Genomic DNA, 15,717 nt, shown 5'->3' with positions numbered 1-15,717 from the left:
TTCCAGGTGATGCTTTGATGCTTTCTGAACGTTTAAGTATGTTTGAATCTGAAATTCTCAGATAATTGCGCTTGAAACTTGTTTCAGTGAATTTGAGCGATAAAAATATACAGCACAGATACTTTATGGAATTTCTGAAACCGTGGAGCTATAATAAATAAATATCACCAATCTTTCAAATTCATTTTTGACTATTTATTGCAGGTCTGGTTTGTATGAAGTCGAGTACTTCCGTGGTTGAACTTGTTATGCTGCTTTGTTCACAGGTAAGATGTTCTCTGGTTTTAATTGCATTGGTTTCTTTGCATAGTGCTGGATTACTGCCAGTCTAAGAATCGCATCTTGCTGTCTGTTTCGCTCTTCCATTTCAGGATAAGAAAATACAAATTGATCTTTTCTAGTAGCATATAAGTTGTAGATTTTTATTTTTTTATAGTCCGTAGTGTCGCTATATTCACAGGGCTTACAATATATATTTGCATTTGGTTTGAAAAGTGTATGGGTGTACATTGTGCACTTTTTCTGTGCATGAGCTCTTTCAAGCCTGTTCTAATTTGGAATGCATAAATAGGATACTGTTTTCATAATTTTATGTTAAAAGCTGTCTCTGTATTGGCAATTTTTTAAAACCTTACTTTGTGGTGACTTTATTACTTTCGGTATACATGAAATAACTTACTGCGTATTTTATATAGCTGTCTGTATATAAAAAGCCGAGGAACGTGGCTTAGGTAGTCCTCAGGAACTGGCAGAAGCAGAGCAGTTCTGTTTAAAAAATGCTGTGGTTAATTTTTTTTTTTTTTTTTAGCATGGCAGTAATGGGTTTCTCAGAGATCTGAATCAATTAACGTTTTGAATTGCTTTCACAAGTAAAATTTTCAAACCTAAAATAACTCCTCATACTGTTTGGATTGTTTACATGTCAATTTTAATTTTATTTGTTTTGTCAGAAGTGTTATTGGCTAAATTAATACATATATAGCCTTTTACTTTAAACCGCCAGTAATAAGTTACCACCAAACATTTTAGAATTTTGCTCATTTTGTGAAAGATAAGAAAAATACAATGGCCTGACAGATCCAAATAACTTCACAAGTTTTTACACTGCTCTAAAGACTTATTAACAGCGTTTCCTTTACCAAGTTCCCCCCAGATTTATAATACCAGCTCAACTCAAACCAAGTTAGTATGTAAAATTCCCAGGTTAACTTGTTATGTCATTACCAAGGAAAACTACTTGTTTGTAGTTTTACTTGAGCATTCACTGCTGCACATTGAGAACATGCATGAAAAATGTACTGAAAACAAATGAGTTTCTAGGGGTAATTGCAATGAAAATCTACTTTTGAGGAATCTATCTGAAAATAATTAACATTTACAACTGATTTGGGGGAGGGGATTCCAACTTACCTGCTTTTTGCCGGTCCATGGGTTGCGTTTCTTCAAGCTTGTGTCATAAGGAAATCATTAAATCTTGTTTTCCCCCCCTCTTTTTTTTTTTTTTCCTCTTCTTTTATTTTTTTTTTCCCCTCTTTTAGCCAGGGTGAATATTGGTTAGGGAAAAGTAAAACAAAAATACATCCCTGGCAGGAATCCTCAGTGGGGTTTGAACTTCAAACCTTCTCCAGCAGGGCACTTGAAAAATTTGTTACCTAATGGTGAAGTCTTGGGATCCAGGAAAATTCCAAAAGATCCATTAAGGCTTTTGAGCCCTATGTTCATGTCATACAAATTGTTTTTTTCTTTTTTTTTTTCTTTTTTTTTTTTTTAGCAGCTTTTGAAACCTTGTCTTGAACCTTTTCTTGAGGGAAGGAATAACTTAGAGTTCTTTCTTCTCTAGCCTTTGGTTTTACTGCAGTTCTCGGGAATAAAGTGGAATGTAGCATTAGGGTCTAGTGTCTTTGATGGCCTCATCATCTAATCATAGGTTTAACATTACTCATTTGCTGGCTCCAGGAATTCCTGCCATTAAGGGCCCTAGAGATGAAACTTTGCCTCAAATATTGATTGAAAGGAAGAGAGAGAAATTTAAGCTCTCTGCAGTGCTTTTTCTTTAGACATCCCAGTAAAGCTATGTAACAAATGCAGCTAAATCGATTTGTTATTTTTATGACTATTATACACGTTAGTTAGTATTGCAAAGTATTTGACTATTTTAAAAATAAGCTTCGTTTTATACCCGAATAATGTGAAGACCCGAATCATTTTCAAGCCTTGAACATTTATTCATTTTCTTCAGTGTTCGCTTGGGAGAGCTGTTTTCCATCTACCCAATTACTTGGGAGAATTGCAAGCTTTTCGGTTTTACACCCCATCTGATACTTCGGGGTTGTTTCCTTATCTTCTAAATATGGAAAAATTTCTGTCCTGATGTCCGCTTATTATTAAGTGCTTCAGAAGCTACTGCTGTAATGTTTGTTGGTGATAAATGTTTCTACAGGACTTGGCCAATAGGGGGCTGTAGTGGTGCAAATTGCATTTTCCTCCCCTCGCCTTCCTCACACCAAAAGTATTGCTTCTGTAAATTGCATCTGCGCAGAATATTGTGTTTAATCCTGTAGGTGTACTGAACAATCAGGTCTGTAGTTCTGTAAATCTGCAGGGAAAAAAAAAAAAAACACCACAGTTTTTTCTATTTACATTTTAAAATTATTTGTCAACAGAAAGCACGAGGTAAATGCTCTAAAAGTACTGATGGATAGAAGAAGAGAATGGCAGACAGACAAATAGCGTAATCAAGCCTATAGCTAACAGAACTTGGAATTAGCAGTTCAGGAGATGTTGCCCACAGCAAATGAGGTTAACTCATCTCTACAAAAACCCGCAGATAGTGCTACCTGAGCTTTTCCATATGATAAATTGAGTAATATGGACTGGAAAGACTATATAAAGTACGGCGGTTTTTAATAATCCTAACGTAACTAGGGCTTTTCTTCCTCACATGGGTAAATCCTTCATATTCTAATGGAATGACATTTTACAGATTATGTGAGGAAGTTTGAAACGTGTCATTCAAAAGACAGATGACGATATTAAAAACCTTTGAAAAGTACAATTTTGTTTGCACAGAACGGGGTAACTTTAGACATTGAAAAGGAAAGGGAAATGCAAAGTTTGTTTTCCTTTCATTTGCTACAGCAAATTAGATGCTTTTATGCTCTTTATGTTGGAAATTCCATGTTAACGACTACAGATTAGCAAGGATGTCAGAATTTTTTTTCTTATCTGAGCTCCTGAATAAAATCAACATTGCCAGCGGCTCACGTCCAAGGTATGGTCTAAATTTACATGAAATATCACATTACAAATGTCTGAAGGTACATGTCATGGATAATTCAGTTCATATGGGCAGCCTTTTAGACTCTGAGGGATATGCAATCAAGCCTTTCCCCCAAAGGAATTTGGAGTTTCTGTGAAAAATACATTTTAAGTTTTAAAGGAACTCCTGTAAGGGTAGTGCATCATTTGTGGGTTTGGGGAAGAACAAAAAGTTCTACTCTTTGTATTTTCAGAATCTCTCTTGTACTGTAACTTGCTTTCCTGCACCCATTGTATTTTTTCCTAGTGTCACCTACTTCACTAGCTTAAAATTTAGGTTAATTTGAAGACTTTATTTTCTTTATTTCTTATATAAACCAAAAGCATACATCCGAGTACTTGAAATATATTTTTTCTAGATAGTTGATAATAAACATGTAATGATTTTCACTTTTCATACAACAGGCATTTTCATGTGGATTTAGTCTATTTTAACATAAAACGGATGAAGATGTGTTATGTTTGACAAGATCTGTGCTTGATTAGCTGGTCTTTGTTCCCTCAGCCTAGTTGAGCATGTCACAGCTGTGTTGCTGTTGGAGTGGCAGACTTCTTCAATGAACCATACAATTTTTTAAAAAAATACATTAATTTTTGCAGTGTAGTTTCTTCTTACATCAGATTTAAATTTCAACTACTTTTTTTCTTTTTCTTTCTTATTTTTTTTTCCCTAGCCAAAACACTACAATAGTTTCTAATTACTTCCAGATCTTTTGCAACTTTTTCTCTTCGGGGATACAGCTTCTGCAGAAACTGAATGATGTTATCCCAAAGGAGTTTTATCTCATGCCACTTGTATTTTTATGTATCTTATCTATTAACAGGGGAAATTTATTTTCTTAAACAAAAAATAGTGTCTTAGTATTTAAGACATCTTGCTACTTGACCTGTTTAAAAATATGACTATTACAATGGATAAATGGTTACTTTAGGGAAAAAATGCTATGTCATTTGTGATTGTAGAATATGTGTAGAATATCTGACGAGTTTCAGGGTTTCGTAGTTTTCAATACATCATTGGTCCTGTTGATTTCTTCTCCCCCCACGTTGGAAGTTTGATCAAGATTGTAATTCAGGAGCTTCCAAAGGAAATATCAAAACTAGAATGAAAATAGTCCGCTTCTGAATCACTGTGTTGAGGAAAAAGATTTATTTTAGATGCTATCCCTTGTAAATGGGCTTTTATTAAAAAAGCTGTATGAGGAGTGAGGAAAAGGATATACATAACCAAGGAATCCTTTAATTAAATCTGGCAATTAAAACCTGTTAGGAGACTCTCAAATAAATGATAACACTGACTCCCTCTCATAATTAAGCTGTAAGTAGATTCTGTAAATTGTTTACTTTTATGGAAAATTATAGAACCTTAAATAAAGCAAACTATACCAAGAGTATACCCATAACTTGACAAACTCCTGTATGTAATTAATGGGTAAACTGAGTTTCAGCTAAGCCTTTCAAAGGTTGGTTAACAGTGTGAGCCTCATAAATGAGTTGTGTCTGTCTTCATTGTCTTATCTATTAACCTGGAAACTTAGAAGCTGCTTGGGCTGAATCCAGTTTGTCTCTCCATATCACAGGCAGCCATTGAGCCCATACTTGATCGAAAAAGATCTCTAAAGGATCTGCTCCCATTCTCTACAGTCTATAAAATGTTTTCCAGTGGTTTGACATATGTAAAGCATAGTAGTTGTATACTACTATATATACTATCGCAATCAAGACTATAAAGTGGCAAAATGGGGCAGAAGGTGGGAGAGGGGAGGCGAATGAGTGCATTGCCTGATGTCCTAAGTGGCAAGAAAAAATTTCAAATAATATCAAGAAATTAATCCCATTCCAACAAGAGGTGGAAAAAAAAACAAATCAACCAACACCCCCTCCTCTCCTCCCCCCCCCCCAAAAAAAAAGAAGTGCCTTGCCAGTGCAAATTAGAAGGAAATTCTCACTTCATACATTTGGTGATAGGTTTAGCTCTGAGAATATAGGAAGACCTATCAACCTAGAAGAGAGATTTCAGTATGCACTAGCACATCTAAACATACATTCTGCCTGAAAGTTTGGGATAGCTCTTGGGCTTCAGAAACTGGCAGATGACCAACACAGAAACCAAGCAGAAAAAGAAACCCTTTTCAGGTCCCTACAGATGACCGGAAGCCCTGAAATGAAATGTGGGATTCATGTAGCAGAAACACAATCCATGTGTCTTGGTATTATACATACTCTATTCAAGGCTTTCTATAAAAGTTTAAGTGGGAATTCTCCAGCTCCGCTGTACGGTGCCTTCTCATCAAGCACTATCCTCACAGGTATCTTACCAGGCTCCTTCTCAAGACAGTTAGCTTTATTTCTGTACTACACTGTTTGTATGTCTATTTTACATTTTAATGTTATGTATTATTAGAAACCTTTTGATTTTCATTATAGATTTCTTTGTAATAATTTTGTATGCATTTACTCCTGTTGCCAGTATTAGATTCAACTTTAATTATGCTTATTGGTCCTTATTTATTCCCTCCAAAGGTATTCCTACAGTTCTCATACTCCTTAATTTTTGTCTGATAAGTGGCAGCTCTTTCAGAGTAACTGTGATAGTAGCACACCAGCAGAAGTGTTTGCGTTTGTCTTTTTGACACCAACTACGGTAGGAAGGCTGAAGAGAAATGACATAATGACGACTTCTCTTTAAGCTAAAGAATAATGAACCTGGGACTTAATCTACCTAGGCAATTAAGTCTGATACAACTTCAACAGTAAAATTAAGGTCGGTTATGTAAACTCCTGTGGAGGTGTGATTTTTCAATCTTTCTTTTTCCTAATCATGAAACAAGTTGGATATTTTACCTTTGGTCATGTTTTCCCATTTGTCCTGTTGGAATAGTAACAAGTGATAGGGCAAGAGGAAATGGCCTGAAGTTGCTCCAGGGGAGGTTTAGATTGGATATTAGGAAAAAGTTCTTCACCAAAAGGGTTGTTAAGCACTGGAAGAGGCTGCCCAGGGAAGCAGTGGAGTCTCCATCCCTGGAGGTATTTAAAAGACACGTAGACGTGGTGGTTTAGTGGTGGGTTTTGGCAGTGTTAGGTTGATGGTTGGACTCTATGATCTTAAAGGTCCCTTCCAACCTAGACGATTGTATGATTCTATGATTATCCCCTGTCTCTGTATTTCTACCAGTGTGGCTAGGAGGAGACAATGCTGCATATCATACCATCAGAAAAATATGAATTAAAGTTTTGTGTAGAAGGGAGGGATACATAGAAACACACGTGCAAACTTACAGAAACTCGTTGTTTCAGTAATCCATTTTTCCAGCATATCTTGATAACAGTTATCTTAACAAAGGATCTGCTACACAGCTTCTGTCCTGCAGCTTCTTCTTTGCTAAGCCCGCTTTTGTACCAGTGCTGATATTCAGAAGACACAAACACACCTGCAAACTGTTCAGACATTCGTTTCCTGGTGTAGTGGGTTAGCCTGGCTGAGACCCAAGTTCAAAACCCACCAGAGCTACTCAAAGAGAAGGATTCAGGAATGCAAATCAGGGAGTACAGAGGAGAACAGAGAAAACACCACTCATGTTTTCATGGCAGCAAGCTGTAAACTCAGATATCTGCATCTAATGGAATCATACCCTTAGGCTGCAGTTTCAACGTTCAACTTACGCTTCTCTCTGGCCCAAATCATACTGGCAGAGGGTATCGTATCATCTGCATGCCTAGTTTCATATTCCTGCTCACTCCCTTTCACCAATACATCCAATGGTGGAAACAGTCACGTCAAAATAAAATGTGACTGTGGGTAAAATAGTCATTTTTAACCGATTCCACTTTTAGAGTAGCCATGAAAGCAATAGCTCATAGCAGGTGGCAGGTAAGAAGGCTGGGGCTGTAGGAAAGAAAGGCTGTCCCTGTGGCAGTCAAGAAAAAAGAAAGGAATTTTGGCATTTGGTGGAAGAGAAATAGGTTAAAACAACAACAAAAATCCCACAGATTGTCATACACTGGACAACGCACGAGAAAGGTGTATGAAAATGTCGGTCATGTAGCTCCAGATTGAGGGTTTGTAACTTCACTTTTTTCACAGAACCAAATTTAAGTTCAATAAATAAAGTCTTTGTAGCTGAAGTGAGTACTTTCTCTAATAATTGTCGTCCTATTTGGACTATATAAAGGTCCAGCAAGAGAGAAACAACATTTCTGCTGTGTCCTTAGCCATTATCAAATGTGGTACAGATTAAACACGTACTTATGTTCTGACGTTGGTTTGGGGCTCTTCACAATCCGGAACACAGCCTATAACACGTAGGTTCTTATCCACACGTAGTGTAATTTCCAAACCCAGAAATGAACTCCAGTACAAGCTACAGGGGAAATAGAAAACTTCTTCCTTTATATTTTATTGCTCTAGAAATTAAGTGGGTTGGGGGGGCGGCGGTGGGTGTTTTGTGTTTTTTTGTCCCTCCTCCTCCCCAGTGTTTCTCCCTTTATTTATAGAATTCTAGAAGTTTTCCAAAAGATGATAATTTTGCATTATCTTTTTTTTTTTTTTAATGCTAAAGGGGTGTCAGAGAATTTTCTTGCATTAATTCCTTGTCCATGTGTGGAATGTCTTCCAGCCCAATCTCAGTCTTCAACTCTTGGCCATCTGCTTTTGATAATCTGACTTTCAAATGGAAACCATCGGTGTATTCTTTCCTACATGTTGGGCAGGTTTACTCTCTTGATTATTCTGTGAGATGTCCTTCCAGATCCCCATACATTCAGAAAACTGCTTCTGTGTTTTGCCTTTAGTAATAAGCAGCATCTTTTCTTCAGAATCTTACTTAAACCAGAGTCATCATGGATCTTCTGGTCCTTTCTCTTGCCTGTCCTTGTCAGAGTATTCTTGTCAAAAAATATCAAAGACTACATTTATTACACGTCAGTGAGATGCTGATCTGAATCTCTTCTAGATTCATGGCAAAACAGGCAGGATCAGCAAACTGTAAGAATTACTTTCCCCATATCCTAATAAGGCAAGGTGCCTTTTCTATGAAGTTGACTACAATTGAGAAGGATCTTTAGATCAGAGGAAAACACCTAGGAAGTCAGGAAGAGTCAGCTGGTATTTCTTAAAGGGCTGAGAAAGGGTGCAAAAGGTCATTATTGGAGCCCATCATTATTAATAAATACAGTGTAGTTTGGGAGACAAATGGAGACAATGTGAGGAGTAGTTTTCTGTTCATCAAAAAGTCTTCTCTTTAATAGTGCGTTTTGGAAGACTTCAAATTAGTTATCCACCTCTAACATCAAAAATTGGTTGAGTTATAAGTGGACTGTCTTTTAGGATTAGTTGTCATATGTAGCAACACATGTTGTTAATAATATTTTTGGTGTCTCTTAAATGAAGAACTATTTTTCCAGTCAGGAAGGAAGCTCTAGAAGTTATGGAAACGCATGTATCTTTTAGCACATATCTTCTGTCTGCGTTAGAAGATGTGCAGAATTTCTACAAGGTGATTAAGGTTAATATTGTATCATCTAAATAAATTTGGCCATTTCCCTAGTGTTTCGATAATGTAAATTTTTTTGCAATTGTGGATTAATTTATTGTTTTTCTTCTAAGATACCAGTGAAATGTTCCTGTGGGAATGTTTGACTTCTTCTCCAGGATAAATTGGGCACTTACCACAGGTGATCAGAAGGGCAATGGGTCTGTGTGTTTCCAAGAAAGCGAAAAATTAACGTATTACTCCAATCCAAGAAAAGAAAGGAAAAATGAGGCTTTAGTCTGCTAAAAGTGAAATATGAAACTTCCTATTACCTTTGTTGCATTGTTAAAGTCATATTCACATAAATAGTGTTGTGAAAGTTTGACATTCTTTTCCTTTCTGTGATTTGGCCAGAAGCCCAGTGTATTCCAATACTTGCAGATTTGCCTTCCAGGAGGATGTCGTCAGTCATTCTGCAACTTCCTTATTGTGGGAAATAGTCACTTTTAAAATGGATGACCTATCATAAAATCCTAAAATTGATACCAAATTTGCTTGAAAGAGTAGACCAAAACCATATTTTATTTATCATCTATCAGCAGTATACATGTGAGTGTGAGAGAAGGATAAAGGCAGTAAAATTGAAATTCTGAGATCTGATTCTCATTCCAAACAATAATGGGAGGTTTTAAGACTCCAATATCTTTAGCCCGATTCTTCTAGGAACGGTAGGGACAGTCCTATGATCTTAAAAAATGTATAATCTTCTCAAAACTTTATGAGCAATCTGATCAAAAATTTATGAGGCTGTATCTTGAAATCAGTTGGTTTTACTGTTTTTACCTACTTTTAATGGACGTGGTTTTCTGCCATAAAGAAAATGGCAAAAATTTCCTTCAATCTTGTAACATTTCCTTTGAATCTTTCCTCTTAAGAAGTAGAGCAAGTTATTTGTGATTTTGGATGGTAACTTCACAACATGGAGTTCAAACCCAAGCTAAATTACATGCATGTTGTGAATTGGAAATGCATTTTTATAAAATTTCCTCCTCCTTATCCTGGTAAAAGGTAGCACCTGTTCAGCTCTGCACAAGACTTTTCTCCAAACATATTCAAGGGTTTAGAAAGAAGAGGGTCAGTATAACAGATCTGTCTCAAGAAGTTATGATTAAAATACAGTGATTGAGGAATAGAAGTATCAACTGACTTGTTAATACCTTAGACTAGAAAATTCACTAAATATTCAATATGACAAAAAGAAAAAAAGTGCTCAGATTAGTTTAAGATGTGGAGAAGAGAGAATTCCAAAGAAGCTACAACCGATTGAGACAGTGGTACCTGTAGTGGAAGGAGAGTTGTAGGGTGATTACTACACCATTTATCTGTCCATTCAGTAACTGCAGTTTATTGAGAAACTTCTAATTTGTGCCATAATTTGAGACTTCCTTGCAGAAATTAAAAAGGGTGAGAGGTCTCACATAAATTATTAACACTCTGAGAATCACTGTTCCTTTTTTAAATAAAGATATTATGTCAAATTTCTTAGTTAATTTTAATACTATAACAAGATTTTTTCTAAGAAATTTTCTAATCATCTTGAATAAAAATTTTAAAATTATTGTAAGCAAAGCTTGATTTGAAAAGAAGTATAATATAAACTAAAACAAGTTCTTAGTGTACCAAGCCTAGTTGTTCCTTTTTTGCTTCTTCACTATTATTTTTTCCCCGTGCAAATTTTCTGGTATCAACTTAACATGTTGCTAAATTTGTTAATACTGTCTAGCCTTTTTTTTTTTTTTTTTTTTTTTGTGTGTGTGTGTACTGGGGATTGACGAATTTTAAAGAAATAGCCCTAGGAAAATATACTCAAAAGTAAAAATTGTAAGAATATCGGAGAGTAATAAAATATATGTCATGATTTGAAAGAAAAAAAAAAAAAACCAACCCTGAATTTCAAGTAATATCTGCACCATGTTTTGGTTTATTATTTAGAAGTTTTAGCTTTTTACTCTCATCCCAGTTTTATTCATCTCCTCTCCTCCTCTGCATGGACAGTTTCATAACAGGATTCAGTCTGAGCCTTCTGTCAGGGAACATGTACTGATGCTTTCTGGATGCAGTGGTGCTTTTCAAGCAACGATAGAATAGAGGAGGAGGACAAGTTGGGTGGGGGCAGGGGGTGGCGATTATCATCATCCTAATCAGTTAGTACATTTTTGATGTCTTCATTAAAAGTTTGCATAATATAAAATATTTAGAACATAGCCATAGTGGATTGTAATTGAACTGAATGTCTAAAGTTATAATTTTTAATTATTGTGTATGAAGACTTTTTTTTTTTTATTTCTTTCAATGTGAATAAAGTTAAAAATGAAATTTGATGTCTTCATTCTGGTTTTAGTACAAAGAAGTGATAACTGTCATCATTCTTGACCACTGTCTGTGTTAGACAGTCTGTAAATGTGCCTCTGTCCCTGAGCCTTCTATGCCCTTCCTTTGTTCTGAGAGGTGCACTACGGGCAGTAGTATTCTTCCCTGCTGCCCTATCAAGCAGAAGGCCCAAGGGAAGAAAGGTCAATGCATCCTTCCTGTGTAGGATAAATTCTCTGCTCCAACTTTTCTGTGACTTCAGCATGTGATTGGCATCGGCATTTTTGAGGCACAGAAAAGTCTCCCAGCTCTTGTTTTAAGGCCCAGAAGATTCAGGATGTGAACTACACCAAAACCACCTGAGATGTAGAGTAGTCATTCAAGCACTTAGCTGCTAATAACCAAATGTCTATGCTATGATTCTACTTGCCTACAGCATAAATTTTCTAACCACCGTCACTGTGTCCGTTACATTTGGTGTTTATCTTTCTGCTTCTTGCATCTTGAGGGTGAGAAAGGTTTCCTGTGGAATCTATGCTAATATAAACAAAATCACTGCGCGTTCTTTGAGTGTATAACTCCACATCCTAATCCAGTTCATAAAGCGCATGTGGTGATCTGAATGGCCATTGCAAAGGCAACTGTGATGCTGGCATTTCTAAGTATTTCAGTTTATTGTTTGGGTCTTTTAAAAAGAAACTGAAAAAAAGAAAACCGGGTGCCTCCTCGCAGGTAGAGTTCACCTCTCAGGATCATGACTCTGCTATATTAAATTATGCTTGAAACTGAGAGGGAATTATAACAGTAATAATTATTCCCTTATTGATGGATTAATGGAGGGTTGGGAGTTTGTAATGAAGTTTGTAGTAGTGAGTTTGTAGTGAAGCAATGCAGGAACTGTGAATCCTGATTTCTTTCTGTTTCCGCATCATGATGTTTTTCACTGTTGGTTGATAGTTGGGCAGGTTTCACGCATTTTTATCGTGAGTAATTACTTTGGATAAATTGATGAGATATTTAACCTATGGATACATAAGAAGAGATTTGTTTACTTCCACATACTTATCTAATGTCTTTTTAGGTACCTTAAGATATCTCACCTAAAATCCACTTAGCTTTTTTGGATGTCCTGCAGTATCTGAGAGGCTTGCACTGAGCAGAAAGATCTGATAAAAGACTTTGAAGAATCTCTTGGTCTTTTGCAGTCATAGGTGTCTCCCTTTAAAAATTTAATTAGCATGCTTTCTTCTTAGGAAGCTTTTTTTTTTTGTCTTCTCTCTTTTCAGCACTTCTTTCCTGAATTGTAGTCACACCAATTCTGCTTTCCTGACTGCAGAATCATAGCAGCTGTGGTGCAGAAAAGCGTCTCAAAAGAAAATGCTAATAAGAGTTTTTATAGTGTTCAAGAAAAGGCTCTGATTTAAAAAAAAATAATAATGCTACACCTCGAATACTATCTGTAACCTGGACTGCCGTTTCTTAAAATGACACTAGGTGCCTATGTTTACGCAAATGAATCCTTCTTAGTTTCTCAGAGTGACTTTGTTCTATACCAAGGTGATTTATTTGCTACCAAAAATTAGATCATTAGACTTGCCTCAGTTACGGGATTTGGAAAAGAACACAATCAACAGCACTGAAGAAAGGACCTGTAACAATGGTTTTCTAGCCCACAAGCTAGAAGCTTGAGTGCTGATACTTCATCTTCTCTAATCAGGACTTACTGCTCAATAATAGGTTAGGAGTGTGTTCATTGTTTGGGTATTTTAGTAGCTTGCCTCTTATAAAACCAATCATGAGTACAAGATTATTGGTTTGGGGCTTTTTTTTTAAGATGCATGACTTGGTCAAATTATGAATATTCATAAGCTCAGTAAGAAACCCCTTGCTGATTAGTTACTAGTTTTCACAACTATTCTTTGAGAAAATTTACTTAGCTGTGCAAAGCTATCTTTTTTGCCCATATCAGGAAAGAGGCATTGGGGATTTCTACCTGATTTTTCAGTCCTGGAAAAAAGGAAGGAAATGTAAAGCAGAATAGTTCTGTAACTGTAACTCTCTCTACCTATTTGTCTTCCTAACACGAAGTATATGACTAGAAAATTTCTCTGGACTGTAATCTGACTAATGTATTTTGATTTTTTTTTTTTTTCTGTATGGAACTGTGTATTACTCTTAAAGAAAAGCTGTAAGGAATTATCCCAAAAGAAAGTAATCTTTACTTGCTAGAGAGAGACCTTTTGCATCTCAAGTATCAGAAGTCTGTTGGTGTGATAGAGGCAGTGGGTTGTATGGCAAAAAGCTGTTTGTAATGCATTGAGAATTTTCTCTTTAAATTAGTAGTATATGAAGCAAAACTTGTTATCTTTTAATAACTATTAAGTGGTTTAAATCAGTTTCAAAAGTTTGTATTGGAAATCCATGTTAATAGTAAAAGAATTTTTAAAACTCAGTTTGTTATTAGCGACTGGTTTTGTTTCCACTTACAGTGGGGAAAAAACAAAGACTGAACTCAAGGAGGGATGAATGGTACACAGATTATTGCCTCCCCTATATGATAAAATGTACTAGGTGTAACAGTGAAGCAAGGTGAAGAAACTCCTGCTGCCGTACTTTGCTGCACTCAATATGTTCAATATTGGGCAACTGTATGAACTGGAGAAACAAGATGCGTTTTCGTGTTCTCTAGACAAGGAAGCTAAAGCTTGCTTAAGGGTGAAACTGAAAACATGACCACCTAAAATTTATTTGAAAATCAGACTGAATTACAGTTTTTAAATGATCAGGTCATTCTTCTTGGGGGGTGGGGGTGGGGAAGCATTAAATTAAGCTCAGCCTAAATTCCAGCTCCTTAGGAAGTCATCAGGGTCAGCTTCAGAAATGTGGTTTAAAATCCTTGGGTTTTGATCATGTTATATTTTATCTTCTTAGGAATGGCAAAATTCTATTCAGAAGAATGCAGGACTTGCATTTATTGAGCTCATCAATGAAGGAAGGTAATTAATTTTAAAGCTTTTGAACAAGTAGTCATTTTGCATTTATTCCATTGGGTGATAATACTTCCTCACCATCTGTTCCAAAAAGATTGTGAAAAGGCCATTTTATTTAAGAGATTTATTGTATAGATACTTTATATAGTAAAATGTTTGACTTGAAAATGTGTAAATTCTGAAAATTTTGTTTATTGACAGAAGGAAATAGAGCTCCCGTGAACTGTATATAGGTTTGGGTTTGTTTGAGAATTGAACCGCCATTTTCCAGAGCGGCAAGGTTGTTTTACCCAGAGAGTCCAGGCAGCCCGATCTGTAAACCCATCTGCTGCTCCATCTGTTTTAGGAGCACAGCATTCACTGTGCAGATGCACTTCTCTATACTACCAGTTCATGAGGAATTATTTCATCTAGAATTTCTGGTCCAATTTGAGTCCTGTAAAATACACAGGGCATTATGTTTGTAAGAGCTGCCTTGCTTTTGCAAATTGTTAAGATACTTTATTACCAATCCTCAAGTAATTTTGATGCTGTATCTGTTTATATCTTCTACCCTGGGCAACGTTTGTCAGTACTTGAGCGAAGAAGCTGGGCAGCAAAGGAGGACTCTTTGGCCTTCCAGGTAGTGGAATGCCAAAGACAAACGGAGCCACTTGTGTAATGTATGTGACTTGTATTGGCCACTACATTAAATCCGTTTGAATATAAATGTCCGGATATGTGCAGTTGGGAAAACAAACAAACAAACAAACAAACAAAACAAAACACCACAACATGCCTGTTGAAGACATTTTGTCATTTTATGCGTGGTTTCCTTTTTTTCACTATAGTATGTCATTACCAACAGCAAAGTATCGAATCTTGTCTTTATTATAGGATATTTTTTTGTCTAGCTGATATTTCAGTGGTTGAATCATGCATTCATGTAAAAGGAAGAGTAGAACACATCAGAGAGAGGAATATGGGAACATTAGTATCTGGAAAACAGGAGAATGTAGCTTACACCCAATTTTTGGTTGGTATAAATTCTCTGAACGCACACGAAGCTACACTGCAATATAGCGGTTGGAAATGTAGTCCTTTCGTTGGAAATTCTTCGTGCTATGCAGCAGCGATACGAGTTTGCACCATAATAGGGCTCACCTGAGTGGGTCATGTACTGCACATTATAAAATAAATATTATATGGTAAGAGACAGCATAATTACAATAAGCTTATATTCTCGTGTAGTAATATATAATCCCATTTTGACCCTTTTTATTTTCTCAGCCAGGCAAGTGCATTGAGATATTATTGCATGCTCGCTATTGATAAAATGCTCATTCTGAACAAATCCTGCATCCGCATATTTTTAGCTGTCAGTTGACCGCTACTTCCCTCTAACAGTAACTTTTCAAAATGAAGCAGTATTTTAAGAACTGCTGCATAAACCCAATCAAAGGAATGTCTAATCAAACTGCTCTTAGACACATGTTCCTCCATATACTTTTGTCAAAAAGGTGTTTTAGAACAAGTGTGTGCGCGTTACTTCAATGCTCTTCTTTGCAATCAGCCCATCCGTTTTTAAT

At 36.2% G+C, this 15,717-nt stretch overlaps 1 protein-coding gene across 4 annotated transcripts in view; it reads left to right on the top strand.

The window, feature by feature from the left end:
* Positions 1 to 15,717, top strand: part of NBEA (neurobeachin) — a gene marked incomplete at its 5' end in the record, with an annotated part of 525,299 nt that overhangs the window by 253,599 nt on the left and 255,983 nt on the right. For all 4 annotated transcript variants that reach the window (XM_082492157.1, XM_082492158.1, XM_082492156.1 and 1 more), the window contains 2 exons: positions 205 to 266; positions 14,091 to 14,155. In XM_082492157.1, coding sequence (XP_082348283.1) covers positions 205 to 266; positions 14,091 to 14,155 — 127 coding nt within the window. The remainder of the gene's footprint in view (positions 1 to 204; positions 267 to 14,090; positions 14,156 to 15,717) is intronic.

Source organism: Vanellus vanellus, assembly GCF_965231255.1.
Source record: "Vanellus vanellus genome assembly, chromosome: 1".
Lineage (NCBI taxonomy): Eukaryota > Metazoa > Chordata > Aves > Charadriiformes > Charadriidae > Vanellus > Vanellus vanellus.
This window is presented reverse-complemented; position numbering and strand designations above follow the sequence as displayed.